The 25,919-nt window shown below is 38.2% G+C and overlaps 1 protein-coding gene across 1 annotated transcript; it reads right to left on the bottom strand.

Moving 5' to 3' along the window:
- Positions 1-718: 718 nt before the first annotated feature.
- On the bottom strand, positions 719-20,443 carry LOC115224458 (dynein regulatory complex protein 9-like). The gene is made up of 3 exons (XM_036512147.1): positions 20,196-20,443; positions 16,175-16,718; positions 719-1,551 (listed from the first exon to the last, which is right to left on the bottom strand). Exons 1-3 carry the CDS (start codon positions 20,353-20,355, stop codon positions 1,065-1,067), a joined length of 1,191 nt encoding a protein of 396 aa, XP_036368040.1. The 5' UTR covers positions 20,356-20,443; the 3' UTR covers positions 719-1,064.
- Between the last annotated feature and the right edge of the window lie 5,476 nt (positions 20,444-25,919).

The following is a 25,919-nucleotide window of genomic DNA, read 5'->3' as shown; positions in this document are numbered from 1 at the left end:
CTACTACTACTACTACTACTACTACTAATAATAATAATAATAATAAAATGCCCTGATGCAGTACCAGACAGTGGCTATCGTGGTTTCTGATCTTAACTGATTGGAAGTGTTATCATGTACATTGTTTTGTCTTGGTATAAAAGATGGGCTACAGCAAATATTCTGCTCAATACCACCGATTTGCTTGTCAGTTGTTTGACCTTAACCAGTTGAGCATGTCCCTTGATGGCTGACGATATGTGCATCTCTGATCACAAGCAGAAGTAGTGGGAAAGCATCATAGCCATGTGCTGAGAGGGATTTGTTGGGGTTTGAATAAGTCACCTCTGGAAACATGGGTGTTTCGTTCAACATCCTTAAACAACCCTTATTCAGGGACCTTTTGAGCGGGATGGGCTACTCGCCCAGAAGAAAATTCTAACTGGGCCCCACCTACAAGGTCATGTGCTGTTTATCTTGATATGAGATCACCATGTCGCGCACATATGGTTGTGATGCACGTGCCTAGTGTACCCTTATCAGACGGGTAGTCATGATGGGTATACTGGGCTTTGTATATTTTACCCCAGTGTCACTTTGCTGGCATGCACTGCTCTCTCACTCAATGATAATAATAATAATGATCATAATACCTGTGTTGGTTTTGATATTAAGACTGAAAAAAGATCGACCTCGTTTGTAAAAAATTTGGACCTGGGTTTGAAACCCCTAAAGCAAATTTCGTCCTCGCACATATGGTCATGTAGAACTTGAAAACCTTTATTTGGAACTAAAGTAAAAGCTATATACATTTATAAACAATACACGTGAATATGTCCGTAGATTTCATCAATGAAAAGGTACTTTTTATCAAAAGTATATAGAGCGTTCCGGCTTGCAAGAGGTGTATATATAAAAGTATATATACGTTCCGGCTTGCAAGAGGTGTCAACACAACTTTCTTCTTCTTTTATCTAATTAATTTCAAGATAATTAACTTACTGTTTCTGATAATGAGTAAAGTAAAATCCTTCAATGTATTAAATACACAAACATTGTGTTGAAAAAGTTTTCCCAGCAACAATTTACTTTGAACTTTTCTTCTTCTTGTCTCTTCTCTTCCTGAAAGGCCCAAGTCGCTTCATAACCATTATTACTCGCCACCATGACTGAATCTGTATGGCAGATTGAAGCATATTAAATTCGTAGTCTTTATTCACATTTTCTTCCTCCTCTTGTCGCTTGTAATCGTTTACAATAGTCTCATATTGGTTATAATTTCGTAGCATATTCAGTGCTTGTTCCCAAGTTTGACTCCGAGAGTGCTTCAGTTGTTCTAGTTTTTTCGTAATTACTTCAACATCTTGTTCATATCGATCCATCCAATATTCCAGCATTTCTTCATGTTTACTCTGCGATTTTCTCAAGAATACTGTAATGGTTTTCGTGGCACTATTCTCTAGTCTCATTTTCTCTCTGACTTGCTCAAGTTCTGCTTGTAAATCGGAAAAGGAGTTTTTTATGACGTTCATTTTTTGTTCCACTTGAAGGGCGGTGTGTTTCGTTGTATACCTGAAAATGTAATAATTGTTCGTAGAGAATATTTTACACTGAGAACTGTATAAGTGATAATTAAAATAAAAGGTAAAGAATAACTATTAAAACGTTTATGTTTTCACTTAATAGACACGCAGGCGTAGGCTTGGCTGTGTAGTAAAGAAGTTTGTTTTGCAACCACCTGGCTTTGCGTTCAGTCTCACTGTGCGGTACTTTGTGAAAGTCTATTTTTCTATAATTGCGCAGCGCCCAATGCCTTGTCAGTAAATTTGGTAGACAGAAACTGTGTGGAAGCTCGTCATCGTGGCATATCAAATTTCCACACGAAAGCACGTGATTTCTGCCCTTGGCATGTAGCTTCAACCGTGCTTTCTGACGTAAATTTGCTACCCGGGTATCGGTTAACCGAATTATCCATACTAGGATAATTCATTCAACTACTTAAACATATATATATATATATATATATATATTTCTTTATTGCCCACAAGGGGCTAAACATATAGGGGATAAACAAGGACAGACAAAGGGATTAAGTCGATTACATCGACCCCAGTGCGAAACTGGTACTTTATTTATCGACCCCGAAAGGATGAAAGGCAAAGTCGACCTCGGCGGAATTTGAACTCAGAACGTAACGACAGACGAAATACCGCTGAGCATTTCGCCCGGCGCGCTAACGTGTCTGCCAGCTCGCCAGGCGTAGGAGTGGCTGTGTGGTAAGAAGCTTGCTTCCCAACCACATGGTTCTGGATTCAGTCCCACTTCGCGTGGCACCTTGGGCAAGTGTCTTCTACTATACCCTCGGTCCGACCAAAGTGGTTTTGGTAGACGGAAACTGAAAGAAGCCCGTCGTATATATATATATATATATATATATATATATATATATATATATATATGTATTTGTTATTTGTGTCTGTTTGTCCCTCCACCATCGCTTGACAACCGATGTTGGTGTGTTTACGTCCGCGTCACTTAGCGGTTCGGCAAAAAGAAACCGATATTAGGCTTACAAAGTATAAGTCCTGGGGTCGATTTGTTCGACTAAAGGCGTTGCTACAGCATGACTGCAGTCAAATGACTGAAACAAGTAAAAGAATAAAAGAGTATATATATATATATATATAATATATATATATATATATATATATATATATATATATATACATATCTATGTATGTAGGTGTGTGTATATGTGTGTATGTGTGTGTGTGTGTGTGTGTGTGTGTGTGTGTGTGTGTGTGTGTGTGTATGTATTCCTCGAGCGCTTGACAACCCATGTTAGTAGCTCGTTTACCTTCTCGTAACTTAGCAGCGGGATAAAAGAAAACCGATAGATAAATTAGCGGGCTTTTAAAAAGGCCACTGGGTTTGATTTGTCCGTGTAAACCCTTCAAGGCTGTAGTCACATGACTGCAGCAAGTTAAAAATGAAAGATGTTTGCAAGAAGAAATATTACGAGTTATGGTACGATTGATGGAACTGTATCTGCGACAAGAATTATTAATAAATGTACAAAATGATATGCAGCGATACTATTCATTATATGCGAGGCCGTGTTTTGGTAACTTTCCATTCGAGATGATTTACTGTGCATCATATTTCTTGTTCTTATAACCTCCGGCGAGAAATTTGCATTTTGTTTCTCCGAAGAATACAAGGAAAAAGACTATTTTATTCCACCAACTGTTTACGAACTAAAACTTGACTTTGGGTCTAATCGACAGGAAAAAAAAAAAACCGAAATTCTTTGTACATTTTATATAACAAAAAAAAAAAATACTAATTAGAAGCCAACGGGGTCCCTCGTTAATCTGTAATTAACGATGCAGTCGATCCGACGCAACTTAGCCAGTGACCTATTCGAAATAGCAGCCTAATTTCCTTTGATTTAAACCCAACCATTTTAAAAAGAGAAAAACCACACGAAATGATGTGTAGAGAATTTTAAGAAAAGATTAAGGGATTAGGGGATTAGGATAGGAATGTCTTTGCTCACAAGTCTACTCGATCAGGTTGATCCAAAGCTGAAGAACAAGAGTAACAACAGGAATAATGATAACAAGAGATCAACATAGATTATCCATGAAGCTTCATGCGATAAAAAATATATCTTATGCAAAGCGGGTGATTCAGTTCCGGGTGTGTCACTGACTACTGATTTATAGCCAAGGGTTAAAGTAAAAGAAATGCTTATTAAAGAACCACACACACAAAAAAAAAACCAGAAAAAACATACGCTGAGTTAACGAGCTCGCTCATTAATTAAGCTGTTACTCAAAATCGTATGAGAAAAAGATCCGTTTCTTTTTTAATTCTTGTTTTGCTTCCAACTCTACCGTTCCATTGTCCTTCTTTAGGCTGCAAAGTACGAGGTCTGATCAAAAATTACCCGGGTCGGTGCTATCATAAGAACACTACATCACATACCAATTCGGTATTTGATATATTTCGAAGCCACACCCTTTATCTAGCATCGTTTCTATTGATGGAAGCATTCTAGGAGCTCCTTTTCTTTTTTTGAGGAGGTGGGGGATAACGAGCTGTTGCTTTGTCGCATTCTCTTAGATTTCTTGTTGGATAGTCCGTGTCGGTGACACGTAAAAGCACCAACCGATCGTGGCCGTTTGCCAGCCTCCTCTGGCCCCTGTGCCGGTGGCACGTAAAAAGCACCCACTACACTCACGGAGTGGTTGGCGTTAGGAAGGTTAGGAAGAGTATCCAGCTGTGGAAACACTGCCAGATTAGACTGGAGCCTGGTGCAGCCTCCGTGGCTTACCAGACCCCAGTCAAATCGTCCAACCCATGCTAGCACGGAAAACGGACGTTAAATGATGATGATGATGATGATAATGATGATTTGTTTTCTCACCTCACATACAATTCCAGATTATTATTTGGTTAAATTGAGAAATATCGGAATGATTTATAATAAACACCAAATAACACCAATAGTGTGTGTGTGTGTGTGTGTGTGTAGACCATATTATTTAATAGGAATTTTGGTCCTTGTCTGTGCTGGCACTTCGTTAGTTTTGGACAACCAGGGTTCCAGGGTTCCAATCAACGGAACAGCCCACTCGTGAGAAGAACATGCAAGTGGCTGAGTACTCCACAGACACGTGTACCCGTAACGTAGTTTATTAGAGAAAATCAGCGTGGCAGTGTGACAAGGCCGGCCACTGGATTGGACTCTTTACTCTTTTTTACCCTTTTTACTTGTTTCAGTCATTTGACTGCGGCCATGCTGGAGCACCGCCTTTTAAAAAAAATTCCTTCTTGAAGCCCCCACTGAGAATTGAACTCACGACCCCTGGTTTACAAGACCACTGCTCTGGAGCAATGTGAAATAAAGTGGTTTGCTCAAGGACAGAAGGCGCCACCAGGAATCGAACTCATGTGAGCCGAAAACCCTAACCACTAAGCCACGCGTCCTCGCTAATTGTCTGCTACAACCTTCTTGACTGAACAATAATAGTTTCATCCGCCTTCCTTTTTTTTCAGTTGTGCACCGCACAATACATCCGTCCACCTTTCAATATCAAATCTTAGCACAAGGCCAGCAATTGAGGGAAAGGGGTAAGTCGATTACACCTACCTCAGGGCTCTACTCGTGCTTATTTCACAGACCCCACACAAAGGATGAAAGTTAGAGTCAACTTTGACAGAATTTGGAATCAGAACATGAAGACGGATGAAATGTCGCTAAGCATTTTGTACGGCAAGCTAACGCCTCTGCCAGCTGGCAACTTTGCCCACCCAAGAATTTATTGGTGGCAGTTTAGTTTTTCTGGGAGAAAGTTTTCTGTGAGAAAAAGGTCTGTCGTTGAATCCTTCAACATTTCTGGAGAAAATGACTCCTTGAGTAGTCTCCATTGATGTTTTTTTTACAGAGAAAAGGGACCAATTAGGGGAGAGGGAGAGAGAGAGAGAAAGAGAGAGGAGAGGTAGTGAACGAGAGAGAGAGAGAGGGAGGGAGAAAGAGAGAGGAGAGTTAGTGAATGAGAGAGAGAGAGGGAGGGAGAAAGAGAGAAGGAGAGGTAGTGAATGAGAGGAGAGAGAGAGAAATGGAAAGAGAGAGGAAGGAGAAATGGGGAGGGAGAGAGAAAATGAGAGAGGGAGAGGTAGTGAAAGAGAGAGACCGAGGGAGAGATAGAGATAGAGAGGAAGGAGAGACGGGGAGGGTTAGAAAGAAAGGGAGAGGGAGAGGTAGTGAATGAGAGAGATAGAGAGAGAGGGGAGACAGAAAGGAGGGGGAGGGGAGGAAGTGAAAGTGAGAGGGAGAGGAGAGAGAGAAAGAGAGAAAGAGGGAGAGGGAAGAGGACAGTGAAAAAGGGAGGGGGAGGGGAGAGAGAAAGAAAGTGGGAGGGGAGGCAGTGTGAGAGAGAGAGTCTTTCGACCCTTGTACATGATTGATACTTTTATTTATTGACCCTAGAATGATGAAAGGAAAAGTCGACCACAAGCGGATTTGAACTTCGAATGCATTGAGTTGAAACAAATGCTGTCAAACAGCCTGTCGGATGCTCAAAAGAGTCTACCAACACATCATCTACACCCATTCCACCCTGCAAAAGCAAAACAAAAAACAAAAATACAAAAAAAATCCCCCAGAAAACCAAGCAACCAGACCAAATGAAACTTGTCCAGACATCAGCTTAAGTTAATATGATAATGTCGAGTGACAGCGAAGAGAGAGACTTAAGTTGATTAGGTTTTCACATTTTCGCACACAGTTTAAAAAACAAATTTATTTGAAGCTGCATAAAATATTGGCGCCTCTATTGTCCTCAGGTAATCTTCACTTCATTAAAATGTTGCTGACAATCCATTTATCAAGCTGCTTTGTAAACTTTATTTTTACAGTAACAATAAACATTGATTTTTTTTCGCGTATTTTCAAAAATATATATGAATTAATAACGTAACTCTGTATCTCTCATCAGACGACATTAAAATAGAATCGTAGCTGTTCAAGTAGATTGTATATTACTGGCTTATACCCCCGTCCTGCCCCTGTTGCATCACCAAAATTGCCATGCGTCCTGTGACAAGACACTTAACTCCCTCGAGCGGTTGAAGGAACCTCTATACTGTCATTTGAATTACTAGAGATAGAAGCCAAATCTTCCTCAAATCACGCTGTTAAGACATTTGATCAATGTTTCGCCACCATTTTTTTTCCAGTTGGCCGTTTTGGTTTCTATTTTATTCGGACGGACCTCCATGGTCATTCGATATTTAAAAAATCCTATTGTATTTTTATCATTGAATACTATTATTAGGAACTGTATTAAGAAGAAATTATTAAAATACTTTGTTTATTGAAGAGGCGTAACCAGTTTATTGTACATAGATTTTAACAGCGAAATCTTATAAGGATCCCCTAAGGTCTTATGATTCCTGGTTGAGAAATACTGCATTAGATGAATGCAATGCAAGCTCAAGATATAAAAAAAAAGATGGTACAAACATAGTTAGAGCGTTTTCGATCCCAGACCTCTTCCATTAGGGCTCACTTGAGATAAGTAACGACTAAAACAACATGAACAGCAACACAAAATCTTCTTTATTTCAACGACTGTATCAGGCCAACGTTTTATATAATGATACACTTCTAAAATTTAGTCCCTGATAGATACAGGCGAGGCGGTGTGGAAAATGTTTGCTTCCCAACCACATGGTTCCGGGTTGACTTCCAGTGCGTGGCACCTTGAGCAAGTATCTTCTACTACAGCCTCAGGCCGACCGAAGCCCTTCGTATATATATATATATATATATATATAAGAATTTTTTGCGTAATGAGGTAAAAAACTAAGACTGTATAGATATTAGAGCATTTATATCTATCTATAACTGCTCTAATATCTATACATCCTTGTTTTTTTTATCTTATTACGCAAAAAATTCTTATATACACACACTGACATAGAACCAACGTTGAACCCTTTATTCGCAATATAACCGAATCTGGAACTTTACTATGGTCTCTCTATAACACTTATTCAGCATTACCTGACACCTTTGGGTCTCAATGACTCCATTATAGGTGTAAAAAGGTTGAATAGTAGATTCGTCCTTTAATTTGCACGTTTCCAGAAAAGATTTCCAATGTTAATTCTTCATACTTTGCTAGAAGTTTACAGGTGTAAATACTTGTATATGAAGTGTGGTGAATTTATGGAAAGAAGTCCCATAAAACTCATCAATTTAGTTAAAAATGGAGAAGACAAATTGTTAAAACATACAAGAGAATTTTAATTCATGCAGACGATCGTTTTAACAACTTGTCTTCTCCATTTTTAACTAAATTGATGAGTTTTATGGAACTTCTTTCCATAAATATCTATATTATAGTTGTCGCCTAAACTTGACTAAGGGTGAGAATAACACCTACATTGCTAGAAATAGAAGTTAAAATGCTCCTATGCTGTTACAAAGCATACAACGTATACTCTGATAGGGGCTAAGAATTCTCGGTTCGGTGTTCGGGGAATTGTACTCCTATCATATGTTATGTGCTTTGTAACACCATTGAAGCATTTTAGCTCCTATTTCTAGCAAAGGAGGTGTTATTCACACCCTTAGTCAAGTTTAGTTTTGCGACTATAATTTTTCTTTATGATATAATATTACAAACGGCTGTTTTTATTATTTTTTGTGTATATATATATATATATATATATATATATATATATATGTATGTATGTATGTATATGTATGTGTGTGTGTGTGTGTGCGTGTATGTGTATTTGTGTCTGTGTTTGTCCCACCACCGCTTGGTAACCGGTGTTGTTTGTTTACGTCTCCGTGACTTAACGGTTCGGCAAAAGAGACCGATACAATAACTATTAGGTTTGAAAGAAAAGAACTTGGGTCGATTCATTCAACTAAAAATCTTCAAGACTCCAGCATGGCCACAGTCTGATGACTGAAACAAGTACAAGAAAAAGAAAAGATAAATGATATATAAAAAGATGCGATGGTCATGGCTGGAATAGCTTTAAAGATAGATCTGCTCAACCAGAGCTAATCGAAGGCTAAACAAGGACAACAATTACTAACATGTCGACTCAATTCATAGTGGAGGCACATGGCCTAGTGGTTAGAGCAGCGGACTCGCGGTCGAGGGATCGCAGGTTCGAATCTCAGACCGTGGGGGTGTGTGTGTTTATGAGTGAAACACCTAAGTTCCACACGGCTTCGGTAGAAGGTAATGGCGAACTTCTGGTGATTCTTTCGCCACAACTTTCTCTCACTCTTTCCTCCTCCTACATCTAACAGCTCACCTGCGACGGACCGGCGTCCTTCCAGGTGGAGAAACTATAGTTTTTTTAGTGCTGAGTTGAAATTCTACCATGAATATAGCTTTGATAAGAATCACTGAATTATAGAGAAAGCTGCATGAAGACGAATTCTTAGTAATACTTCAAAAAAACTGACGGATTTATTTGGTAAATGGAATTTTCATGCACCAGCACATCATCACCTTTTTATGAAAGAAGTACCTATAAACGATTGCATCCATCTCTGTAAAACAATCACTGCTTTTGTAATATTACTTCATCAATTAAGCAGCGAGCTGGCAGAAACGTTAGCACGCCGGGCAAAATGCTTAGCGGTGTTTCGTCTGCCGTTACGTTCTGAGTTCAAATTCCGTCGAGGTCGACTTTGCCTTTCATCCTTTCTGGGTAGATCAATTATGTACCAGTTACGCACTGGGGTAAATGTAATCGACTGAGTCCCTTTTTGTCTGTCCTTGTTTGTCCCCTCTATGTTTAGCTCCTTGAGGGCAATAAAGAAATAAAAAACGTTAGCACGCCGGGCGAAATGCTTAGTGGTATTTCGTCTGTTTTTATGTTCCGAGTTCAAATTCCGTTGCGTACTGGGGTCAATCTAATCGAATGTTCCCCCTCCACCAAAATTTCGGGCCTCGTGCCTAGATTATTTCAGAAGAGAAAACTAAAATGCTTGTCAGAACTATGCAAGAAACCTACAAAATATGACAGCATCTAATACGCACAATATTTTGAGCCAAACAAGTGGTACCTAAGTGTTCGCAGCCTTGCTCGAAATAGAAAATGTTTGTTCCTTCTCGAGCCATGCAAGGATTCTAAGGACAGTTTACCGGTTTCATTAGCGTATAGTTATCCCATCTGGACGGTCTGTCGCAGGTGAGCTGCTAGATGCAGGAAGAAAGAGTGAGAGAAAATTGTGGTGAAAGAGTCAGCAGAATTTCGCCATTACCTTCTGTCGGAGCCGTGTGGAACTTTAATTTTTTGCTCATAAACACATACATCGCCCAGTCTGAGATACGAATCCACGATCCCTCGACAGCAAGTCCAGTGCTCTAACCGCTAAGCCTTGTACCTCTACGGAAATAGAAACGAGAAAATAAGTTTATTCATTAACCCAAGGGACACAAGACTCGAAGTAAAACCTAACTGACTTAAAGCCAGAATATTATGAAACTAAATTTACTATTGTTTTAATAGAACACCGAATACTGCGTTATTAGCCTTGAGAGATCCTCACATTTATAGGCGCCCGGTGCGTAAAAGCACACACATAAATCGTAGCAGACAAGAATTTTCTGTTATGGACGACGGATTTCCCGCATCACGTGATATGGGAGTCCCCATGACAGACGATTGTCATCTACTACGATTTAATAATTACTATTGTATGACTTTTAGTACCAAGCCCTATCGTATATTAATTAGATATCAGCTGTATTAATTAGATATCTCAGAGCGGTAGATAAGCAGAACCATTAGCGCCCGCGACATATACTAACTGTTCTTCACGTTCTGAGTTCAAATACTGCAGAGGTCAGGTTTACTTTTTGTGCTTTCAATGTTGATAAAATGAAGCGTCAGTCGACCACTTAGCCTGATTTAATCAATGAACCTTGCTCTCTAAATCGGCGGCCTTGTACCTATGTTAGAAGCGGGGATGATGGGTTTCATCTCAACAAAAGTTCCGTGTATTCATAGGAAAACTGATGGTTTACCATGATGGTGAAATTGTGTAGATTGTTCTTCTTCTTGTTCTCGTTGCTTAAGTCTTAGATCAGCTCTGAGTATATATATCACCAAACACATTGCATCGACAGCTTGTCTTTTTAAGGACTATCTAGAACTACATGTTTGAACATGTACTTTTCTTTTTAAAAAGTAGTAGGATGTGAATGGAGGAAGATTTGGTTGCTATTTCTTGCATGACAGTGACCACGGAGATGTTTGCTGTTTGGTTCAAAATAACGTGCATTTGAAATACTTTTATACTTTGCAGACAGCTTGTATAGTTTTCGCAAATACTTTAATTTTCTGTTCGGGAATGAAATTCAGCGAATATTACAAGATCTCTCTCTCTCTCTCTCTATCTATCTATCTTTATCTCTCTATTTCTCTCTCTCTCTTTATCTATCTATCTATCTATCTATCTATCTATCTATCTATCTATCTATCTATCTATCTATCTATCTATCTATCTATCTATCTATCTATCTAGTTTTATTTTACCCCGAAACACGTTTTGGTTAAGTTTACAAAGATTATAACATGCCATGAAAACACGGCTGATCAATGTAAACGGAGGTTCTGTCTGAGTCATTGATTTGAATATGACTGTATTTCAGCGACCGCTCATAGGCATGTCATTTCGACAGCATTGCTAATGCTTTCAGTGGAGACATTACCATAACAATATTCCATTACCATCCATGACAGTGCACCGTTGGGAATTGTGCGCAGACTCGCAAGTTTTGTCTCGTCAAAGAAATATCAAAAATCCTAAAGGCAGAAAGTAAAGTACTGAACAACCGCCATAATGAATGACGATGATGATGATGATGATGATGATTATGATGGTTTATTCATATAGTCTTGTTTGGTAGAATTTGGCCTCGGTGTTCTCCGATAGACTATCAAACTACTTGCCAGTTTTAAATTTAATTTGTTCTACATCCCCGAGGTATCTTTCTTCCATCAGATCTAGATGCAACTGATAAATTTTACTCTACAGTAGAGGTCTCGATGCCGGTAATAAGCTGCTATCTGTAATATTTTCAAGCGAAAAGGCCTACATCAAATCTAATCAGCCGTCGTGACACCTTCAAATCGAAACTTATTTTACAGAACGAAGGTGCCTCTCGGTTGGTTAACTGTGGGGAAGATTTTGTCGTTTCGATTATTACTACGGTACTCCGTCGGTTACGACGACGAGAGTTCCAGTTGATCTGATCAACGGAAAAACCTGCTCGTGAAATTAACGTGCAAGTGGCTGAGCACTCCACAGACACGTCTGCCCTTAACGTAGTTCTCGGAGAGATTCAGCGCGACACAGTGTGTGACAAGGCTGGCCCTTTGAAATACAGGTACAACAGAAACAGGAAGAAAGAGTGAGAGAAAGTTGTGGTGGAAGAGTACAGCAGGGTTCTAAGCCAACCCCTGTCGGACCCTCGTGGAGCTTTGGGTGTTTTCGCTCAATAGACACTCACAACGCCCGGTCTGGGAATCGAAACCGTGATCCTACGACCGCGAGTCCGCTGCCCTAATCACTGAGCCATTGAGCCATTGCGCCTCCACGATTATTACTTACTTATAATTTGTTAGCACTGTAGAATAAAAGAAATGATCTCTAAGTCAACGGAGCAAGCGATGCAAGATCGATTCCCGAAATAGCGGGTCTAAACAACTTGATTTACAATTTGTGCTTTAGTTTCCGGTAAATAGTACATTTCCATTATTTCCATTATTTTCATTCGACAGATATTTGTCCTCATCTTGTTTATTGTTAGCACAACGTTTCGGCTGATATACCCTCCAGCCTTCATCAGATGTCTTGGGGAAATTTCGAACCTGGGTTCTCATTCCTAATGTATTTTTCAATGTTGTTGTTATTATTATTATTATTATTATCATTCAGGTCACTACCAGGAATCGAACTCGGTATCTTGGAGTTAGTAGCCCGCGCTCTTAACCACTATGCCATATGCCCGTAGGAATATGGCGTAGTGGTTAACAACAAACAAGACGAGGACAAATATCTGTCAAATGTAAATAATGTACATAATTCCTCATCTCTTAAATATAGAACAGTAAATTTCCAGCCACAAGGCTTTATCCAGTCCGAGGTTATAGTAGAAGACACCTTCCCAAGGTGCCACCCTGTGGGACTGAACCCAGAACCATGTGTTTGGGAAATAAGCTTCTTACCACACAGCCACACCTATAGAATAATGAGACGAAAGGAAGCCTTTTACTAGTTAATGCAAAGGAACCTTCTCGTAGTTTCCAGTACACCGTAACACATGGTGAACGGTGGTGATGGTGAGGAGGATAAAATAAGTAGAATAAAAAAGACGTATTCTCTTTTCCCAGTTTGAATTTACGGTGCGAGCCAGGAACACTCTGAGAGTGGTTGTGAATAAGCTTGAAGTACTTTTGTTTTATATGAAGAAAGCCATTCTAATTAAAAGACAAAAATCTCCGATAAATATATTCCGATAAAAATTTTTTCTATGTCCCAGCTATGCAATTATCTCGTATATATAATATAATTTTCTAATTTTCTAATATAAATCTGTTCCAGCGCATTTACCGGGTAAGATACGATGATAATATTTCATTTCCAGTCTCCTGTTGTTCTATGGTTTATGCATTATGAGTTCATACTTAACACTTTCGTAGACATTCTAAAAGGAATGGGAAAGAAATGATTCGATAGAGAGAGAGAGAGAGAGAGAGAGAGAGAGAGAGAGAGAGGAGAGAGAGAGAGAGGATGAGAAAGTTCTTGATAACCAGAGAAATAAGGAGATATGTAAACAGAGAAAGCGAAAGACAAGAGAGAGAGAAAGAGAAAGAAAGAGAGAGAGAGAAAGAGAAAGAAAGAAAAAGAGAGAGGGAAGAAGGGAAAGATATGGAGAGGCAGCGATAGATGAAAAAAGGGAGAGACGAAAAAAGGTTTGAAAGAGAGAAGGGAGATAGAGAGAGGATGAGAAAATTCTTGATAACCAGAGAAATAAAGAGATATGTAAACAGAAAGCGAAAGAGAAGAGAGAGAGAGAGAGAGAGAGAGAGAGTGTGTGTGTGTGAAAGAGAAAGAGAGAGAGAGAGAATATTGAAAAAAAAAAAAAGGTTGGCGAAGATACAGAAAGAATATCTTTACGATATTAATATTTTTTACGGTTGGGCAGTATCAGATATGAAGTATCCCACCGCTACGTAATTCCGTGTACATATATGCACACATACGTTAAAACAAATATTTTTATATAAGTATTCTATATTGGTCTTTAAATGATATTTTGTAAATTAATGAGAATGTTATAAACATCGATTACTTTCAGCAAGTCATAAAACCAATTTGTGTGGGTGGGAAGAGTGCGTTCGACTAAATTCAAATTCAATATATTATTGCTACATTTTATAGTAGAGGCACAGACGTGGCCGTGTGTTAAGAGGCTTGCTTTCCAACCACATGTTTCCGGGTTCAGTCCAGCTGCATAGCAGTTTGGGTAAGTGTCTTATACTATAGCAACGGGCCGACCAAAAAAACTTTGTAAGTGGATTTGATAGACGGAAACTGAAAGAAGACCGTCGAATATATATATACATATATGTGACCGCGTGTGCATCGTTGGCGGTTTTTTTCCCCCGTCTTCCTTTCCTTGGGTCTTTCCTTTTCCTATGTTTTTGACGAAGACACGTTAAATCCTCCTTCTTTCTTTCTTTTCCTGAGCGTCCAATAACACTGTGCTTGTTCCACGTCCTCGCATTGTTGTATTTTCCTGTTTGGATTAACCATATATATATGTATATATGTGTGTGTGTGTGTGTGTGTGTGTGTGTGTGTGTGCGTGCGTGTGTGTGTGTGTTCGTTTTTGTAAACAATTGTATCCTCTAATGGCTGCTCAGCCTGTGTCAAACAGCAACGAATTCACCCTCAGTTCACACCCAACTATTTTAAAGATATAGACACTCAGTTCGTGGTATCTGCCTTACCGGAGTCAGTGGCTGAAGAAAAAATAACGACTCCGAAATGCACGCATCCCACAGTGTGGATAGAAGACGCTGTGAACTGATTTGGTGTATTTACATCCATTTGTCTACAGCGATAAATTTCTCCATGACAAACCACCGTGAATAGCTTTCTTACGTGTTCGAATATGTCTCAAGCATATTTCAACTGTTAACAAGTTTGTATTGTAGTCCTATGTATACAATACCTTAAAATAGACGTGATAGCCACGACTGGAATATCATTGATCAATCAGGGCTAACTTGGAACTAAAGAACTAAATATCAACAATTCTAAACAGTTCATCCGATAAACCGGTGTGATTTACTGCTAATGACAAAGCAATTGTATGCATGAGTTTTATGTTACAGAAAAAGAATAATAGATGAAAAGCTGGTGTTAAAGACACCTATTCCTTTACTTATTATTGATTAGGCTTGAGGGGAAAAATAAGACAAACGAAATTAGAACGAAAGCGTACGGTATATTTTTAGATTGTTAACAAGTAAGAATCGATTTAAATTGACGATACAATATCAACAGCCTGTTATGAGATTGGGAAAATTCGAAAATGGACCAATATTTCATATACTAAGAAGTTTTCTTTCCTTATTTGTTTTTTTCTTTTTACATAAACATCCTGTTTATTGAGAAAAGAATCTATAAAGGCGAAGAAGGCGTGAGGAGGTGGAAAAGGAAAACAAGAAGGAAGACAGTGAAAAGGTAAAGACAAACACATCATTATCATCATCATCATCATCTGCAGCAGCAGTTATAGTAGCAAGACTAGCAATGAATGATCATCTACACCATCGCTTGGCCTGCTAGAAATAGAGGCCATATCACTTTTGAATCCTATTGTTACTGTCTTAATACATTATACATTATATAAAGTAGTCTTTAAAATGACATAGTTACTCAATTATGGTCTGCCTTGGGTTAAACAACCACCATGTATGTATGCGTGTATGTATATATGTATATATGCGTGTGCATGTATGCATGTATATGTGTGTATGTACACGTGTGTATCGGTATGCGTGTGTAAGTATGCATATATGTATGTGTGTGTGTGTGTGTGTGTGTATGTATGTATGTATGTATGTATGTATGTATGTATGTATGTATGTATGTATGTATGTATGTATGTATGTATATATATATATATATATATATATATATATATGCATGTATATATGTGTGTGTGTACTTAAGATATTGTACAGTAGAATCGAGCCCGGAACTCACCGGTTGCAAAGCGTTTGTTAACCACATTGATATGTCGTCACAATAGTATACTGATAAATAACGATCCCATTATTTGACTAAATTTCATTCTTTTTCACAAGACTAGCATATAAAAAATACTTTTGTATTTAGTTTGCAAGATTCTTGATTTGGGTTCGTATATTGAAATAAATCTTGTGTCTTGGGCAGGTCATTACACCAACAATAATAACACACGCACTGGTTCGATATCACTTCTTTATTGTTATTCAATTGGTTAAATTGACTAACAGTAGCGAAGTGATTTCGAACCAGTGCGTGTATTATTGTTAGCGTAATGACGCTCCTAAGGCAACATATGAAAATATTGAAATTTTCACTTACCTTGAAGCCAAGGCATTATCATACTTTCTTTTCTGGCGTTTCACCTTCATATACTCAATAATATCGTCCAAATCCTGAATTTCCAGTTTCAGTTGTTGTTTTACTTTCAGGCATTGACGTGAAACTTGGAGAAGTCGTTTCTCAGTCTCGATGCATTCTCCAAGACATCTTTCACGTTCTGCGTTAACGGCATTGGTGTGATCAATGGCCTGTATCAAGTGATTATATGTGCATTTATTTATGATTTCCTCTCTTGTATTTTCTATGATTTTATTTAAAAACATTCGGTCTTTTTCTACTTTCACTAAATAATTCGGGAAAAGCAACTGTTCCTGGATGAGACGAGCAGATATTAGCTGAAAGTGATAGTCAAAAGATCGATCTTTGATACGGTTATGTAATCTTTTGCGAGCTCTTTGTAATGTCACACATTCTTTTAGAATGCATTGCATTCGAAATATTTGTTTCTTCTCTTCCTCTGTTTCCTTTTCAAGATTCTTTAGTTCAGCCTCAATATCTTCCTTTTCAAGGGCTTCCGCCAAACCTTAGAAATAATATTATTTAAACAAGATTTAGTTACTGATAAAACGTTTCAGCTTCAACGACTCCCAACGTATAGAGTCGCATCAAATATAAGGTTACGTAAATAAAAGATCTATCTATCTATCTATCTCTATCTATCTATCTATCTATCTATCTATCTATCTATCTATCTATCTATCTATCTATCTATCTATCTATCTAAGGCGCAGGCATCGGTGTATGGCAAGAAGCTTGCTTCCCAGCCATATGGTTTCAGGTTCAGTCCCACTGAGTGGCACCTTGGGCAAGTGTCTTCTACTATAAATTCGGGCCGATCAAAACCTTGTCAGAGATTTGGTAGACGGAAATTGAAAGAATCGAAAGAATTGCCCGTCGTACACACACACACACACACGTGTATGCGTGTCTGTGTTTGTGTTTGTCAACCGGTGTTGGTTTGTTTACATCTCTGCAAACAGTGGGATGCGGCAAAAGAAACTGACAGTATAAGCATCAGGCTTAAAACATAAATCCTAGGGGGCGATTTGTTCGACTAAAACATGCAAGTCGGGACCCCAGCATGGCCACAATCCAATCACTGGAACCAGTAAAAACTGAAAGGCGCCTTCTCATAGGGTCCCATCAGGTGATACTCAGAGTAGCAAGGGAGTGACTCGACCAAAAGGAAATATATATATATATGTGTGTGTGTGTGTTGTGTGTGTGTGTGTGTGTTGTGTGTGTTGTGTGTGTGTGTGTGTGTGTTGTGTGCGTGTGTGTCTATGTTTATCTCTGCGTGTATGTATGTATATATACGCACACATACGCACGCACGTACGCACACACACACATATACACACATATATCTTTATATATAAAAGTCAAGTTGTGTGTCTGTCTCCTACGATTTAGATTTCTAACTACTCCCACATTTTGCGGTGCAGTTTAACCAAAACCGGGTATCTTATAGTCGTGATTCATATCGAGCCCTTCTGTGTATTAGCGCGCGTCTACAATGAGTCTACGATTTAAAAAAAAAATTATTATCATTTTTTTCCATTTTAATGCATTTCTTTCGCTATTATATAAGTGAAGTAACTCTCTAAAAATGTCTGCGATGAGTCAACGATTTAAAAAAAAATTACCATCATTTTTTTTCCATTTTCAATGCATTTTTTTGCTATTTTTTGGCTATAACTCTCTAAAAATGCTTATATAGTTATTTCCCTTACAAACCCGAGCAACGCCGGGCGATACTGCTAGTGTATAATAAAAACGTGTTTGCTAATTTGAGACAGCGGGGTGTGAGTTGAAAGAAATCCTAGCAACATATACATCAGCCTTAAAATGCTGTGGCGAGCTACAATGGTTTGCTTTATGTTCTGAAACCATCCGCATGCAGTGAGGAGGACTTGGTTGCAGCGATTTCGTATTTGCAGCTGTGCATGTTTTATATGCAAGCGTTTATGTAAATCAAAGTAACTTCAGAATGTTGTTGTTCGTTGAAATCAGCGGTAAAGGTTAAAAAAGAAGAAAAATAATTGAAGCAACCAACGGAGATTATTGTGACGAAAAGGAAAGGCTTTTGTACTTAGCTATCATCGAGGAAAGGAACATAAAAATGTACAGCAAAGTAAAGAGATGGGGATAAAGAGAAAAGAAGAGAGAGAGAGAGAGTGAGAGAGAGCGTGTAAGATAGATAGAGATAACAAGATAGGGAGAGAGAGAGAGAGAGAGAGAGAGCGTGTAAGATAGAGATAACAAGATAGGAAGAGAGAGAGAGAGAGAGAGAGCGTGTAAGATAGATAGAGATAACAAGATAGGAAGAGAGAGAGAGAGAGAGCGTGTAAGATAGATAGAGACAACAAGATAGGAAGAGAGAGAGAGAGAGAGAGAGCGTGTAAGATAGATAGAGATAACAAGATAGGAAGAGATAGAGAGAGGGAGAGAGAGAGAGCGTGTAAGATAGATAGCGATAACAAGATAGGAAGAGAGAGAGAGTATTTCTTTATTCACCATAAGGTTGAGAAAAAGAGGGGACAAAACAAACGTTGGGGTCAGGGTATCGAATGAGACGAAACGTATGAATAAACAAACAATTAAAATATATACAATTAAATGAGAATGAGTGAATAACAAAAAATGAAGCGGAGGACGCGGTTGACCCCACAAACCACATACTCACACTGAAGACTTTGCTTTCTCTTTTTTTACATTCTCGATTAAGATAGAGAGAGGAGAGAGGAGAGAGAGAGAGAGAGAGAGAGAGAGAGAGAGAGAGAGCGTGTAAGATAGATAAAGATAACAAGGTAAGGAGAGAGAGAGAGAGAGAGAGAGAGGAGAAAGAGACAGACTGAGAGCCGAAGAGGCAATCCTGGTCAATTCAAACTGGTATCGGTCTGACAGCTTAAGTGTGGAATAGTTTATTTCCGTCCGTTCCTTGAGTTGCATCGATGTTCATGACATCTTTAGTTACGAGGAAAAAGAAAACTAAGATGGCAAAAACCAAAATAACCCCTCCCACAAAATCAAACAAAACTAACAATGTCTAAACACCCGCCCACCCTCGACGAGTGAACGAGTAAAATGGCGATGTAATTAAGCTGCGAAGGAAACACAGAAGTACACAGTAATGGTTGCAACACCGGACGCTTGCGAAGTGTTTCAATAGGTTGCTGTGTACGCTGCAATTTCAGAATCATGAGTGCAGCCGAGAGAGACACAAGGGATTGGCCAAACGAATTTTAGAGACATTATTTAACTGGATTACAATCATTGCTAAAAAAATTATGAGTTTTAATTAAAGTTAACTATTAATTGTAGCTTCGTTGTTATGTTCACAAAATGCACGGTCATTGATTGTTGACACTGGATTACAACAGATAACAAAAGCAAAAAAAAAAAAAAAAAAGAAAGGAAAACAAGCAAACCAAAGAAACAGCAATAATATCAATATCGTATTGCTTTTAAATTTTGGCAGAAGGACAGTGATTTGAGGGGAAGGGCTAAGTCGATTGCGTCGATTCCAGTCGTACTTAGTTTGTCGACCCTGAAAGACAAAGGCGGCGGTGGCGGAGGTAAAGAATACGCACACCATCGGTTTTCGGCGTAATAAAAAGCTCTAACCTTAAAACTAACCCTAAACCCTAGGTGTTCGTATTCTTTACCTTCGCTAAGGCGACATCGGTCGAATTTGAATTCAGAACGTATCGGCAGACGAAATACCTATTTCTTTACTACCCACAAGGGTCTAAACACAGAGAGGACAAACAAGGACAGACAAACGGATTAAGTCGATTATATCGACTCCAGTGCATAACTGGTACTTAATTTAATCGACCCCGAAAGGATGAAAGGCAAAGTCGGCCTCGGTGGAATTTGAACTCAGAACGTAGAGAGAGACGAAATACCGCTAAATATTCTGCCCGGCGTGTTAACCATTCTGCCAGCTCACCGTCTTTGATTGTCAATACAATATTGAAAGAACTTTTTATCATACCTTCCTGAGCATATGGTATAATACCCAAAACAGCCAGTTTATCGAGGGCATCTTCAAGGACAGTACATATATGTTGGAATGTTATGTGTGCTCCAAATTTGAGTTTCTTTTCAGCCAGTGAAGCATCACCTGAATCTACATCTTTACCGCCTGGTTTCATGACTTCTTTTTGAATTCGGTAACGTTTAATGTGAAAGAAAGTGATTTTGCAAAAACCGGCGTTAGTGGAACGTGCAAGATCACATGCGTTTGTTCGTCAAGTGCGAGAGTTCTTCAGTGAAAACGATCGAGATTTTCATGGTTTGAAGTTTTTCTTTTAACCCATACATGAGATGAGTTTTATACCAGTGTTAAGGCAAAAATAACTTCTGTGGATAGCATATTTGTAACCCTAATATCTAATGTTTCAACCCCATTTTTGAGGTATCTGTGTGTGTGGCTATATATATATATATATATGTAGTTAATCCCAACATAAAAACACAACAACGAGAGGACGTGGAACAAGTATAGTATTATTGGACGCTTAGGAAAAAAGGAGGGTTATATATATATATATATATATAATAATATATATATATATATATATATACACATACATACATATATTCTTTTATTTGTTTCAGTCATTTGACTGCGGTCATGCTGGGGAGCCACCACCTTTAGTCGAACAAATCCACCCCAGCACTTATTCTTTTGTAAGCATAGTACTTATTCTATCGGTCCCTTTTGCCGAATCGTTAAGTTACGGGGACGTAAAGACACCAACATTGGTTGTTAAGCGATGGTAGGGGACAAACACGCACACATACACACACTAGGGATTATTGTATATCCAACAATATATTACTGGTATCACCACTATGCGATAACTTTAATACGATTCAAGTAAGATACTAAGGGATTAAACCAAATATGAGAAGGTATCATCTCACGATCCTCCCACGGTTCTCCACGAAACTTTTCGATTAAAGTCTTTATATTATTCGCAAGAATTCGCGATAACGCATCTACTTTGTCATTTGCGGATGCTTTGTCTAATTTTTTCGATTAAATATCTTTCTCAATAACTGATTTAATTTTTCGTTTTTCGAATTTTTTTGTTACTTTCATTAAAATATTTTTCTTTCCCGATAATGTTTTCCAGGTGTTATTTATTGAATAGAGTATAATTATTTATTTTTTTTATATATTAAATGAATTTTAAGCAAATATTTCTGTTTCATTCGGGAATTCTAAAATTCTATTTATTCCTTTTACACAATGATAAAAAAACACAAAACCGGTCTTCACTATTTTTTTTACATTGAAATCATCTACTTGCTAATAGGAAAATGAAAAACGAGATAACTCAAATCCTTTTATGACATATCTAAGTCTTCTACGTTCGCTGCAGACATCCACAGACTGCTGCATTTTGTCTTCTACCAACAAAGCGATGAAGGTTTTTCCATTCCTTCTTTGTGTTCGCTGAACTTGTTAAAAAAATAAGTTAAAATTACTCCAAATCATTTCCTTTTTGTCTTTAAACGCTGCGATGTATAGTTCAGAATATCCACTGCTTTATAATCGATGAGATGGTTATAACTGGACTGACTTTTTCTCACAAGTCGATCTGATCATAGCTGTCGTATGATTTAATTAACAACGGTACCAGCGACGCAACATTCCATGTTATCAAGCTTAACTCTCTCTTGCCCACGCAAGTTGTATGCAAAGAGGCGATGTCACGTGAATTTTAACTTAACCGCTCTAAACAACGCTTTCTAAGAGATGCACAAAGTCAGAAACATAGATTAATAGGGTCAATTGATTAAATACTTGACTGTGACTGTGTATCTCCACACATAAACACACACACGTACATATATATAGAACATAGAGTACGTACGCCGCTATATATATAAAAATACAAAATGGAACAAGAACACAAAACATCCAGAAGACGATACAAAAAACACGGACGGGTCATTCGAAGCCTTTAATCTTCAGTCAAGAACCGGATCATCCTCGCAATTTCGGCTTCCGGATGTTTTGCGTTCTTGTCCCATTTTGTATATATATATATATATATATATATATATATATATATATATATATATATATATATACAGGGTGGGGGAGAGAGGACGGACGCTTTTGAAATGACTATTACTCAGCCCCAGGTGAGTAATAGTCATTTCAAAATGTGTGTGTGTGTGTGTTTGTTGTGTGTATGTTTGTGTGTGATTCTGTGAGTGTATTTTTGTGTGTGTGTATTTGTGTGTGTGTTTGAGTGTGTGTCTGTGTTTTTGTGTCTGTGTTTGTGTGCGTCTGAAACAAGTGTGTTTGTGTGTGTCTGAACATATGTCCGGCAGGTATCATTCGGTCGGTGGTGTCTTAGCATTTTGTTCTCTTTTCAGGTGGACCCATGGCGCTGTGGACGATAGAGCATCACGTGTTCGCCTACGACAGTTATGTGAACAATAACGAGTCTGTCACAGCAGTTCAGCGTGTGTTTCGATGCTGCCACTTCAACATTCACCGAAATCAGGCTGTTCCCACCCGTAACACAATCTTATGTTGGGTGAATGCACTTCGTACACGAGATACACTAATGAATAGGAGACTAGTGGGGTTGCCACGAACGGTATGGACCACGGAAAATGTGGAACGCGTCAGACAGGCTTTGATACGGAGTTCGAATCGCTCTGCTCGGAGGCATTCCACTGAACTTGGCATCGGTAATCAACCGATATGGTGTATTTTGCATGAAGACTTGCATTTCCACCCGTACAAATTGGTCATTGGGCAACAGTTGAAACCATGGGACTCTGCACAGAGGCTTAACTTCGCACGTTAGATGGAAGCAGTTTTCGAGGCAAATGACAACCTCGTTTTATTAATGAGTGATGGAGTGCATTCTCATCTTAATAGCATGGAGAATCAACAGAACTGACGTTATCGGGCTCTTGAAAACCCCAGAGAGCAGAGCAATGTCGCCCCAGTCGACAATGCTGGAGAGAGTAGAGGCCAACTCCCAAGAACGTCTTCAGAAGTGCATCAATGAAAACGGACACCACATGATGGATATTGTTTTCCACACTTGATTTTAACAAATGCTAATCCTATACAAACACACTGATGTCAATAAAATTTGTTTGCAGCTAAAATTAATGATTTTGTGAATTTTTAAAAACGTCCGTCTTCTCTGCCCTACTCTGTATATACGCACACACACACACACACTTTCTTTTACTTGTTTCAGATATCTGATTGCGGCCGTGCTGGAGCACCGCCTTAAAATGTTTTAGTCGAACAAATCGATCCCAAGACCTATTCTTTGTAAGCCAAGAGCTTATTCTATCGGTCTCTTTTGCCGAAACGTTTAGTTACGGGGCGTAAACACACCAACATCGGTTGTCAAGTGATGATGGGGGACAAACATAGACACAAAGACACACACACACATGAATATATATACATACATATCTATCTATCTATCTATCTATCTATCTATCTATCTATCTATCTATCTATCTATCTATCTATCTATCTATCTATCTATCTATCTATCTATCTATCCGTTTATCTATCCATCTATACATATGACAGGTTTCATTCAGTTTCCGTTTACCAAATCCACTTACAAGTCTTTGGCCGATGTGAAGCTATAGTAGAAGACATTTATCTAAGGTGCCACGCAGTGGGACTGAACCCAGAGCCATGTGGTTGGGAAGCAAGCTTCTTACCACACAGCCACGCTGACATATATTCGGTAGCAAGGCGTACGCACCTGTCAAGGTGTATCATAATTAATCTTTATGAAGAGTGCCCAAAGACAGTTCACATAAATTATGAACTGCTTGGGGCTAACAATAATCAGCAGTCAACTTCTGTTACACCTGCAGTGGTTATCTATAGTCAGTGCAAGGTGTTGATGTGGCTGCGTGTATTTTATTACAATAGTTCATATGGAGATGAAAGATTAAATTCAAGCTCTATATATTTACTACATAAAAATATATTTTATTTACTGGTCGATGATGACACATAAAATCAAAATGTAGTATCTAGTTGAATGAAGTAATCTATGCAAGAAAGTTCAGAGATAGGAAATGTTGAAATAACAACTAAGTGGTGGCTTTCAGTCATGTGGCGTAGAGAAATAGGCGGACATAGCAATAACGTGAACGGCTCTAAGTCTAATCGACTAAGAAGCGGAGAGCAGGGTTAGCAAGCTGTTTTTATTAATGGAACGCCAGACATTCTAGAAACTTCCAAGAGAAGAAACCCCTATATATATATATATATATATATATATATATATACAACTTATAAACAAGGACAAAAGAAAAATTATTTCCATGCCAATATGCTGAGAACAGACTTTAAATCGTCAATTTCCACATTTCATTATACACTCACTATAAATATTTATAATGAGTGTATAATGAAACGTGGAAATTGACGATTTAATGTCTGTTCTCAGCATATTGGCATGGAAATAATTATTCTTTTGTCCTTATTTATAAGTTGTTTTATAATTTTAACCTGTAAAGGTATTCTAATATGCTGCCACTTTTGATGAAATTCTTTTCTGAAAAAAAATTTCATCCTATATTAGTAGTAGTAGTAGTAGTAGTAGTAGTAGTAGTATATATATATATATTATATAGTTTCTAGAATGTATTATTATAGATTTACTAGTTTCACCGTTCCTATAAATTATTTCACGTTCTTTCGAAGTTTCTGATTTCTTATAGATATATATGTACGTATGTACACACGCGCGCGTGCGCGCACACATGTACACGTTTAGATATTTGCGAATATCTTCGAAACAAAATCACAATTAAGGAACAAAAATTAAAATAGTTGAGAAGGATTGGAACAAAAGAATTTATCAAAAATTTACATCAAACTCAAGCGATGCTGTTTATCAATTCGTAAAATATAAAGAAACTGATTTCAACAGCGATATGATAAAAAAGGAAAAGATTATCGATAGCGGAAAATCTTCCTTTTTCTTACCTACCTACCTACCTATCTACATAGATCTATCTGGATACCTTATATACAGGTGCAGGCAAGATGTGAGCTGGTGGAATCGTTAGTGCGTCGGACAAAAAGCTTAGCGGCATTTCTTCCGAACTCGTTACGCTTTGAGTTCAAACTCCGTCGAGTCAACGTTGCTTTTCATCCCTTCTGGTCGAATAAAATAAGTACCAGTCATATACTTGGGTCGATGTAATCGACTAGCTCCTCCCTTCAAAACTGCTGGCCCTCTGCCAAAATATGAAGGAATATATAGGTGCAAACTTGATTCTGTGGTTAAGAAGGTTGCTTTTCAACCACATCGTCCTGGGTTCAGTCCCATAGTATGGCACCATGGGTAATTGTCTTCTACTAATGCCACAAGATGACCAAAGCTTTGTAATTGGATTTGGTAGACGGAAACTACAAGAAGCCCGTCGTATATATATATATATATATATATATATATACATACGATATATGGGGGCTTAGTTCACAGATGATTTAAACGATTAGGTACGCTAGGTAAGTGCTGTAACAAATTACTGGGGCTCCAAGGTTTTAGCTGAGACGGTAGTTATGGAACCATTGCAGACTTCTGATGAAACGGATATATAATTGTTAAACAGGACGTCAAACATTAAGGCAAGGCAAACATCTCAAGTCATATACGATATTATCACAGGATATTACATACATACATACATA

The sequence above is a fragment of the Octopus sinensis genome, linkage group LG2 (assembly GCF_006345805.1).
Source record: "Octopus sinensis linkage group LG2, ASM634580v1, whole genome shotgun sequence".
NCBI classification, from domain to species: Eukaryota; Metazoa; Mollusca; class Cephalopoda; order Octopoda; family Octopodidae; genus Octopus; species Octopus sinensis.
The sequence above is the reverse complement of the archived record's forward strand: the minus strand, read 5'-3'. Positions and strand labels throughout refer to the sequence as shown.

Excerpts from the sequence above, each read along its gene's own strand:
- LOC115224458 (XM_036512147.1), bottom strand. The coding sequence starts at position 20,355 with ATGAAACCAGGCGGTAAAGATGTAGATTCAGGTGATGCTTCACTGGCT. Across the intron at positions 16,719-20,195 it reads TATACCATATGCTCAGGAAG|GTTTGGCGGAAGCCCTTGAA; the intron begins GTATGATAAAAA and ends ATTATTTCTAAG. Across the intron at positions 1,552-16,174 it reads GATAATGCCTTGGCTTCAAG|GTATACAACGAAACACACCG; the intron begins GTAAGTGAAAAT and ends TTACATTTTCAG.